At 41.3% G+C, this 10217-nt stretch overlaps 1 protein-coding gene across 1 annotated transcript in view; it reads left to right on the forward strand.

Annotated features, from left to right (window-relative positions):
- Positions 1 to 1430: 1430 nt before the first annotated feature.
- The window catches only part of TBCA (tubulin folding cofactor A), a 47883-nt gene continuing 39096 nt past the window's right edge, over positions 1431 to 10217 (forward strand). The window contains exon 1 of the mRNA XM_024194105.2: positions 1431 to 1620. Coding sequence (XP_024049873.1) covers positions 1568 to 1620 — 53 coding nt within the window. The 5' untranslated portion in view covers positions 1431 to 1567. The remainder of the gene's footprint in view (positions 1621 to 10217) is intronic.

Below are 10217 nucleotides of genomic sequence, written 5' to 3' on the forward strand. Positions count from 1 at the left end.
CTGAAACAAATGTATAGCCTTCTGTCCTAAAATGTCTTTGAGTTGTTTCTTGTATTTTGGATTCCAAGAAAAAGAGACCTGGGGCTACATACAGTGAATAAACATAGTTGAAAAAAATTCTTAAGGCATGTCAGTGCAGTAGATTGCACAAATGTAAATCTGTATCTAATTATTAAAAGCATAATAATAATAATAGTAATAAAAAATCTGAGGATGCAGAGCCCTTGACCCTGTAAGAATTACTGTTAGAACATACACCTGTATGCCGATATAACGCGACCCGATATAACATGAATTCGGAAATAACGCAGTAAAGCAATGCTCGGGGGGAAGGGGGCTACGCACTCCGGTGGCTCAAAGCAAGTTTGATATAACACGGTTTCACCTATGATGCAGTAAGATTTTTTGGCTCCCGAGGCCGGCGTTATATCAGGGTAGAGGTGAATGACTATTTTCTCCCTTCCAAATCAAACACTGATTTCTGCAGTGAAAAAAAACCTGCCAATCAGGAAAAATGTCAAATGTTAAGAGGGAAAAAATGAAGTTCTTCGTTGATAAAAGAATAATTAGCATCAATAGATCATTACAATAATTGTTCTATATTAACCTTACTTCTCTTTAATCGCCTCTCAGACGTTACTTCTTCAGAAGGCAGCACTGATTTATTAAGCTGAAGTATCTCTGGCAGTTTGCACAGCACCTAGAACGCTGCATATACACAGTCACACGCTGTGTGGACTTGCAGAGCCATAAGGTAGCGCAGCTAAACTTTTTGTTTCTTTCTAGGAGAATTGGTGAAGTTCACAGCACCCGGAACTTTAAGGAGAAGGAGATTTGATCCCCGCCCCTATCAGTGCCGGGAAAGGCTGGAGCAAGGTTCTAAAAACTTGAACGTGGCTGGATCTTTGCTGCTGTCCAGCAGCTACTGTCTGGTGAGGCCGGGCTAGGAGGAGCAGCAGCCCCCCCAGCCACGCGGGCCAAACACTGTTTGGAGCTCTTGCAATCAGTCTGAGCGTCCACAGGCAGAGCGATTCTCAGCCAAGGCAAGCGAGTGCCCGCCGGGAAGGGCCGCATTGCCTTGCGCCGGCTGGCAAAAGGGCCGCGAGGGACAAACACCCAGGCACAGCTACGCTTTGTTCTGTTCCCCTCCCCGCCGCATGCTCCCAAAACGCAGCACGAGCACCGCTGGGACCCGCCACCCACAAGGCGCGTTCAGCCAAAGCAGCCCCGGGAAGGAGCAGGACGATGCGGGGCCAAAGGCAGACAAGCGCGTTAGATTTGCAGTGGAAGGTGCATGCCACAGGGCAGGACAGTTCCATTGGAATGCGGCAGACTGTTCCCCCTTCTCACGTGGCTAGTGGTGTCGTCCAGACCGGATAGCGGAAGGAAGCGTCTGCGCAGAAAGAGCAGAGCTCTGCGTGTGGCGGGTTTGCGCACGCGCACAGGTGGTCGCGTCACTCGTTGCGTACTAGTGAACTGCCAAGTTTTGCTACCGTGTTTTTCTCTCCCGCTGTCGGCTCATCAGTTGGTGTCTGGCCCCCGCGGCTTGAGCACCAGACACAGGACCATGGCGGACCCACGCCTCAGGCAGATCAAAATTAAGACGGGCGTGGTGAGGCGGTGAGTCCTCGGCTGCGGCCTCCCCACCCGTCGCGGGGCTGCGGGTGGGGCCGGCCCGGACCCCGCTCGGCGGCCGTTCTGCCTGGTGCTGTGTAGCCGTGAAGGGTGGGACCCGAAAGAAGGCCTGGGCGGCGGCCCGGGGGCTCGAGGCCTGGCTCTGCCTCTGGGCTGCGTTGGGTGGGGAAAGCCCCTGGGCGTCTCATGTTGCCTTCCCGTAGGCTGGGAGTTATCCTGCCTCCCGAGGGAATCGCGTTATTCCGGTTTGCTCAGCGCTCTGGCAGCCACAGTCGGGAAGTGCCATAGAGAGCAGCGTGGAGACACTGGGTGGGTGAGGTAATGTCTTCTGTTGGACCAGCTTCAGGTCATCTGCAGAGGGGCTGTGTGTGGCTGGACAGCTCGTCTCTCACCCACACTGAACGGTATTACCTCACCCACCGTGTCTCTTTAATGTCTTGGGACCAACCCTGTAGACTAACTAGTTACTTCTCGCTTTACCAAAGAGAATTTGTAAGGTGCGTTTTGGGGACAAATACAGTTCTGGTCCATCTGTAATGCAAGACTGAACAGTTTCTAACTGTATTGATGGGCTGCCATATTGTACCTGGATCCCCACTGCGGCTGAGTATAACCAAGCTAGGAAGTTCTGTAACAATTGAGGTTTATCATTGTAGCTAATAGCCACTAAACCATTATGTTCTTGTGCATAACAGGATCAAAACTTATTAACAACCAGCATTCCTCGGTTTCCCTGAGTTGTAAATCATGTGTTCTTGTTTTTTGTCTTGTGTTGCTCTTGTTGTTAAGAGGCCTGCTACAAAACTACCTTGTTAGGTAGCATAGAGATAAGTTTTACTATGTGATTATAGCATACTTCTCAGACACAAAAAATCTTGTCCCTGCTATTCAGGGGAATTATGCCAGAATTTTATTAGCAACAAAAGTATTTAAAGATGTTTGTAATTAGCATGGTTCCAATTCCAGTATGGACACCCAAAACTAATGTTAAATTTAACACTCTTATCTCCCAATATATTCTAAATCTTGTAACCTCAACATTTACAAAGTTATCTAGAGGATACAATTTGCTCCTCTTATTGTGTGTAGGTGGGAAGGGCTCTGATGTTAGAAGGCTTAAATATCTAGTCTTAATGGGACATATTAACGCCAGGTCCTGCAACAGTTATGTTGACTTCCATGGGATAAGTATGGGGAAAACAGTCCATGGTACCCAAATGCTACGTGTTGTCAGATCAGGACCTTAAAGAGTCGAGTCCATTACAAGTGACGTGATAGCTACTGTGAGTAGTTGCATTTAAGTCAGCAGGGGGCTTCTCAAAGTAGTAAGGATTATGACTAAAGGCATTTGCAGGATTGGGCTTTAAGAGTAGAGTAATGGAATAGGCAAGGGTTTATATTAACATTTTAATATTAACTTTGGGTCTAAGTACAGCTTTTTGCTCAAAATATTGAGCAATTATTTGTGCCATGTATATGCTTTAAAACTTGAGTATGCACTCTTACACTCCTATCTTGTGTAATTATGTGTGTGTGTGTGGGGCGGAGGGGGGGAGTATAAACTGAACTTTTGCCTGCATAACTTTTTTCTTAAATTCAAGAAGGTTTTGTTAAATAGGGATCCAGAGCAGAATGCATTTTCTTGGTATGACAGATCATAACTGTAAGCATTGTGGATTGGGGCGGCTTAGAGCTACTCAGGGAGCAGTGTTTTCTGTCAGTATTAGAATCAAAAATATCCTTCATCATGGGAAAGGAAAATTACTGAGGTTGAATTTTCAGTTTATATACACATTCCACAAACTAGTTGCTAGTTGTTTAGAAGTGTCTGTAAAAACCTGAAGCCTTAGAAAGCGTTGCAGAGTCTTGTAAAACACAACTACACTTCAGTATTTTGTGGAGGTTTCTCCAATCTAATGTGCTGCCTGGTGTCTTTTTTTAGCTTACTGTGCACACCATAGCTTTGAGAGAACCATATAGTAATACTTAGCAGTCTGATTCCACTTCAAATGATCAGAGTGTTTTATGGACATTGTCTAGCTAATCTTCATGAGTTATTTGAAAGGTAGGTAACTGTTATCTCAATTTTAAAGATGGGGAAACTGAGAGGTTTAAGTGACTTGATCAATACCACGGAGGCTGTCTGTAAAAGCTGAGATTAGAATTCAGGAGTATTTGCTCACAATTCTGTATTCAAACCACTAGGCACCATTGATACTTTTTAAAAATATGGTTGGTGCATAGGAACCTGTATATTGTTTATGTATCTGTGGAACTTCATGGAGGCCTTTTTTTTTTTTTTTTTTTTAAACTCATTTTTGGATTATCCTATACCTGCAGGCCATGTGGGTATTCTTCTCTGAAGGGAAATTCCTGCTCTCCAGTCAAAATTGCAGCATACCTAATCTTCTAGAAAGAAAGAATTTGAGTTAATTTTACATTCAGTCTTTTCCCCCGAAAGATTAACTCGAAAGAAGGGGAAGAAGATGGGAGGGCATGAGAATTGGATCCACTTACCTTCCGTTGGCAATATTCATTACAGTTAGAGTTTCTGCCTCCAAGACACACATGTAACTGGGTTATGATTTGGCTGATGAAACAAGAATAACAAGTTCCTTCAGCAAGCTGCTATGCCATAACCCATCTGGAGACTTTTGACTATTGCTGATGGTAGTTGCTGGGCTGGGAGAGCAATTCCCGACTAGGAATGGAGACCAGGTCTCCAATTTGGCATGGAATTGTTTAACATTTAATTAAGTTCAGCTTTAAAAGTTTTAGAATGATTGAACTGATATTTTCTCCTTCAACTGCCTGATTGCTGCTCTTCCAGTGCAGAATAAATGGCTTTCAAATACAGACCTGTTTGATGTTATCTGCAGGGCCAGTGGTGTTTGAATAGTTAAGGAATTTTTGATAGATACAGGTTTAGAAGGTTAGTTGGTACAGTCAGCAAAAATAGCTTGTGGGTTTGAATATATTGTGTACCTTGTGCCAATTCAGTCACACCACTCCATTAAAAATAATGGATCTTTCTAGAGGCAGGGCCCAGATAGTTGTGGCCACCTGAATGTATTACTACTCCTTCCCCTGCCACTTCATACTCAAGGTAATACCCTATGTAGGCCATGAAACCACTGAAAGCCACAATAACACATTTAGATGACCACAAATGTAGTTTTAACATACCAATTGTCAGTCTTTTCTTGCAACTTGTATGGGAAAGCTAATAATAATGCTGCCTCAAACATAATTTCTTCTAAGAATAGATCACTGAAATAAAGAAACCTCTGTTAACAAGTGAAAAATTGAGTATTTAAGTGTCTTAAAGTTTGGTGTATAGCATTGGTGTCCAACTTTTTCAGCCTGATGGCTAAGTATATTTTTAAAAAGATAAGGGCAACAATTGGTACTCTGGGGCAGATTCTCTGCCTTTTTCTGTTCCCATTGCAGTGCCCAGGCTACTTACTTTCTTGTCTTTTGTTTTTTAAACTACCCTTTGACTTAGCCTGCTCTGTATTCTCCTCAGTGGTTGAGGTAGTTCATTGCTTCCCCAAAACTAGGAATGGAGATGAGTCGTTTACTGTATAGCAATATAGCTGCTGCTATTTACTATGTAGCAAAGATCCTCTAATAATGGGGTATCCCCACTACTATGGGTCATGCAGTAACTTGAGTTTCTAGTTTTATATGAGAATGCAATTTCGTGTAGCACTGGAGCCACTTTCCTTTCTAGACTGATTAAATTTTGTTATGCATTAACAGAAGAAACTTGCAATGGGATTGGGGAGAAATGCTGAATCCTTCATGTCTCAGGGTGCATTTGATAACAGGTCAAGCTGTTGTCAGTCACCTTCTCTTACTTGTAGGTCATACAAAAACTAGGATTTGGTAATCATAAATGGTTAGACATACTAGATTGTGGCTACTTCCTAACCAAGTAATGCTTCTGTTTAGCTAACCTGAAAGGTTGCTTAATCACTTTAAAGCCACACCATTCTCAATAAATCCATGCTCAAACTACCTGCTGCAGAGTGAGTGAATTAGTTGATTAAAAAAACTTTCTTAAATATCTTATATCCATTTCAGATTGGTAATGGTTTTAAAAACTACTGTGAACAAAGTATGTTAAGGGCATGCGAAAATAGCACTGACATTTGCCCATAGTTTCTTTCTGATTAAATGAAAGTGACATCAGTAGATTAGAATGAGACTAAGACAATTCACATTGCAATTGTGTTAGTTTAACTTTAACAATCTTTTAACGCTCTTGTTTAAATGTAGCTGACATACCATAATTACAAATCTACAAGCCTTGATTATAGAATTTTACATCATGAACCTATGGGGAAAGTGTATTGATTTTTTTTTTTTTTTTTTTTTTTTGGGTAAAACAGCCCTTTTAGAAATCACCTTTCCAAAACTCTGGAATCTTCCCAAGTTTCTGCTTTTTGCCTGTAGCACTAACATATTTAAACTGTTTTATTTTTTTCTGAGGCATCATCACCGTCGTAGCCAGCTTCTTGATTCAGTCCTGTTAATTCTTCCTTTATTTGTTTTAAATACACAATTATATTAACCTGAAAGTTACAATAAACTAATACTTTCTTTTAAAATGCAAACAGAAAATCATTAAAAAAATTTACTTAACTAGTTTAAACTAATTCAGGATTCTGTATTTCCCCTACAAGACTTTGTGATATATGTAGACTTCGATGTAATATATGGGGCGTTTCAGGGAATGCGGATTCTGCTCTCTTTTGATATTTAGTCACTAATAGACATTATCACTAATAACAAAAAACTTTACGTTAAGGCTTCATGTAGTCAAAGTATGTTAGTTAAAACAAAAGCATTTTAAAGTAGGAAATAAAATATGAAGGGATGGGAAATAAGACTATATGAATTGTCTATAAGTAAATTCACATGTATAAAATACGTATCTCTTAAATCAGCCTCAATATCCATGTCCAGACTATAGAACAAAAAAAAGGGGGGGGGGATACCATTTATTTATTTATTTTATTTCCCCCCTGGTTTATGATGTACAGTATAAAGTAGGCCTAAAAGCTGTGTAGGGTTTTCTTAAGGATTATGGTTTTCTTTCTTTCTTTTTTTTTACCTTTGAACGATCAAGAATATCAGTTCTGGCTTTGTTGAAGGATTTGTTTTTTGAGGGGGTGCATACAGATATGTCTCGCAGAAAATTAAATTGTCAAACTTTTGTTAAAGATTCAACAAGCTATTTCTCCAAAATATTAATTAAATTACATATATGTTATTCGGCTTGTACTCTCTGGTCTGCAGAGATGTTATCATTTCACTATTTTTTCCAGTCATAAGTCAAGCTATATAGTACCTGAATTTCTAATGTGGTTAAAAAAGGGGGGGGGGGGGGGATAATTTTTTAAAAAAAAACACATTTCAGCCCTCCTTTCTGCATCATAAAGAAGTTTTTTTTTTTTAAAAGTACCCCTTTTGCAGTCATCTTTAACTTCAAGCTAACTAAAGGCAATTTTCTCATGTCTCTCTTTTAAAATATGGAGCCAGTGGGGTGCCTTAGTGCTTCACAGGGTCCTTGGTTTCCCCTGTAATTTGAAATTGAAGAGCTATGCATGACTACCTGCTCCCCGTAGCTCACTCAGTATTACTAGTGCACTAGCTCCTAGAAAGAAACTCAATCCCCGTTGGGCTAGGCACTGCATAAAGAGAACAGAGATGGTCCTTGCCCTGAAGTGCTTATGATGTAAGTATATCTAAGCTCTTGCACTTTGTCAGATCTGATGGCCTCTGTGGGGTCTCTGATTTCCCCCCCTCCCTCTTTCCTTACCTTGTAGAATTTAGGAATATTTAGCAGATTTACCACTTTTCCTTACCCAGTGTAGTCTGTGTATATTTTTACATACATCTGCAAGGCTGCACTAACTGTTGAAAGCATGCATTGTTATTCCAAAAGATAAAGCCAATCTTTGTAAATGTCTTTATTTTTTTTAATAGCCTATGTAAAACTTGAAACGTTCTGTAAAAGAGTTTACTATAACCATTGAGCTGTCATAGTAGAGGGACTCATCTTCATTTAGCTCTGAAACACAGTCTACTATTTGAACCACCTTCCCCTCTAAATGAAAGTTGCATTTCTTTGACAGTGCCCTCTAACATAAGCATACCGGTGTAAAACTTAAATCCAAAACAAAACACTTCACTGCATACACTTCTCCAGAGAACGAGAGAACAAACACATGGTAAATGTTACTCACATTGCTTAATACAGTATTGAAAGACACTCAGATGCTACAGTGATGAGTGTGCAGTATAAGAAATTATATGTCAGGGATGGTCTAGGTATACTTAAACCTCTCTCAGCGGTGGGGTGTGGGGACTAAATAACCTTTTAAGGTCCTTTCCTGCCCTACTTTTGATTCTGTATGTGGGGCTGATAGGTGTCTAATTAAAATTGCCCAACACTTCCCATTTAGAAGACCATGTTTTTAGAAGCCTATAACTTTGCCAATCTTTAAGTATTTGGGATGACATTTTCCATGCCAGATATCTGCCTCTGGCCTATATTTTAATATTTTGTTTTATTGAGACCTTCAGCCAAAATGGTTTAACCATTTCCAGGAACGAAGCTGGTGAAAAATATATTGTTTTGCCCATGTTTAAAAAAAAAAAAAAAAAAAAATCTGGTGACCTTTACTTTGGAAACCTCTAGCATTCCCATGCTTTAGAACAGGGACTTGAAAACTGTTGGCAGCATGGAGGAGGAAGCTGCCTGCTTTGAATGCAGAGGGGAGAAGAGCCAGACCAGTTGGAGTTGGGGGAGTAGATTGGGACAAGGAGCCTGGGGTTCAAGGAAGAGACTGGGATTGGAGGCCTGTGGGACAAGGGTGCGGGGAAGGGGAACTGGGTTGGGATGGAGGGTAAGATTAGGATTGGATAGGTACAATGAGGCTGGGAAAAGGAGTCAGGGATGGTGGTGGAAGACACAGCAGGATTGGATGAGGAGCCGAGCAAGGAAGATTGGGATGGTGAGCCAGTTCAGATGGGGGAAGTGGGTAGGAGAGATGGTGACTGGAGGCCACGATGGGGAGAGAGGCATATCAGATGAGGAGCCACAAAGGGTGGGGGAAACTGGGACTGGGATGAAGAGCCAGGGATGGGGAAGAGACAGAACTAGGATAAGGACAGGTGGGAGGGGATGAGGAGAAGGTCGTGCTTTGGGGGAGCAGGCAGAAGACTGCCCTCTAAAACCTGGATCTCACTGTTCCTGTGCTGTCAGAAAATATCTGTGAAATTCACTGGCAAAGTGTGTATTTTCCCTCTCGAGCGCTGGTCCACGTAGTGGCTGGCAACCTACTACTGCTATCAGTTAGTTCAAGTGGCAGAGACCTTTATAGTGGATCCAAGGGTTCCAGCCTTGCTGATGTTCCATTTTGGGTGTCAGTATGCTATGATTTTTTTTTTTTCCAGTTTGCTTTTTTTAAAAGTTTAGGAAATGACATACAAGAAAACAGTTAAAATAACATTATTAAGGTTGCAGAGTTAAGTGTTCAGAAGTTATTAAATGCCAGTATTAAGGTTGACTGTGCAAATTTGGCCCCCTTGTGCCAATGCATTATTATAGTTTTTGATTACATGATCACATACAGTCTTTTCCACAAGACCCCTGCTTTGTTCAACACACAGGATGGGATGCTCTGGGATGAATCAGGATTGTGTTGTGGGAGCAGGCTGTTGTTTGTGGGACCCCCACTTCATTTGTTGCTGAAGGTGGAAAGTGGTTGGTGAATGAAGCAGAACACAAAGAATTGTGTAGCTGCTTACTAAGCAAGCACCATCTGTTCTGTGCACTGAATGAGAAAATAGTATGCAACTAAAAACCGTGTCATATTGCATGTGCAATAAAGGGGATGAATTAAGGTTGCACAGGGCCTTATTGATGCTGTTTTCTCCAAGTTACTTCCACTGTTCATTGTATACGCAGTGTACTCGGTGAAAGTCCTGTTGATCCAGTATATCCAAAACAGCTTCAGTAATTTTATCCTCTGTATTATTTTTTTTTCATAGATGTTAAATTCCATTCTTATCATTGGTAGGGGACAATCCAAGCTATGTGGCTTAGTTTTCAAGCAACTACATTCTGTTTCATGTGTATTCAAAATGTGCTGGCAACCAAAACATTTGTTTTTTGAGATGGTAACTTGTACCTTGATTCCAATGTCTTTTAAAAGAATTGCATATCCTTTCAATGGTCAATCTGTTCATCATCAAAACTGAGGAAATCCTTGGGGAAAAAAAAGAAGGACATGAGATCTTCTGCAAGCTAGATGGGATCACTCAGCCCCGCCAGAGGTGTGTTTCCATCATTGTTCTATTTTTGGAGGCAACACTCTTCATTTGGCAGCTTCCATCCTTTTTTCCAGAATACCCTCCCTTTCCAGCATCAGAAGACACAGGATAAAGGGAAGCATTTCAGATGCAGACCAATTCCAATATCCATTGCTTTACTCATCTTCTAGGCAAAAGATAAACTAGATCTGGTCTGCATTTTGCTTTCTTTCCTTTAGTCCATTTCCTTGCATCAT

The sequence above is a fragment of the Terrapene carolina genome, unplaced genomic scaffold, assembly GCF_002925995.2.
Source record: "Terrapene carolina triunguis isolate 2854851 unplaced genomic scaffold, T_m_triunguis-2.0 Scaffold69, whole genome shotgun sequence".
NCBI lineage: Eukaryota > Metazoa > Chordata > Testudines > Emydidae > Terrapene > Terrapene triunguis.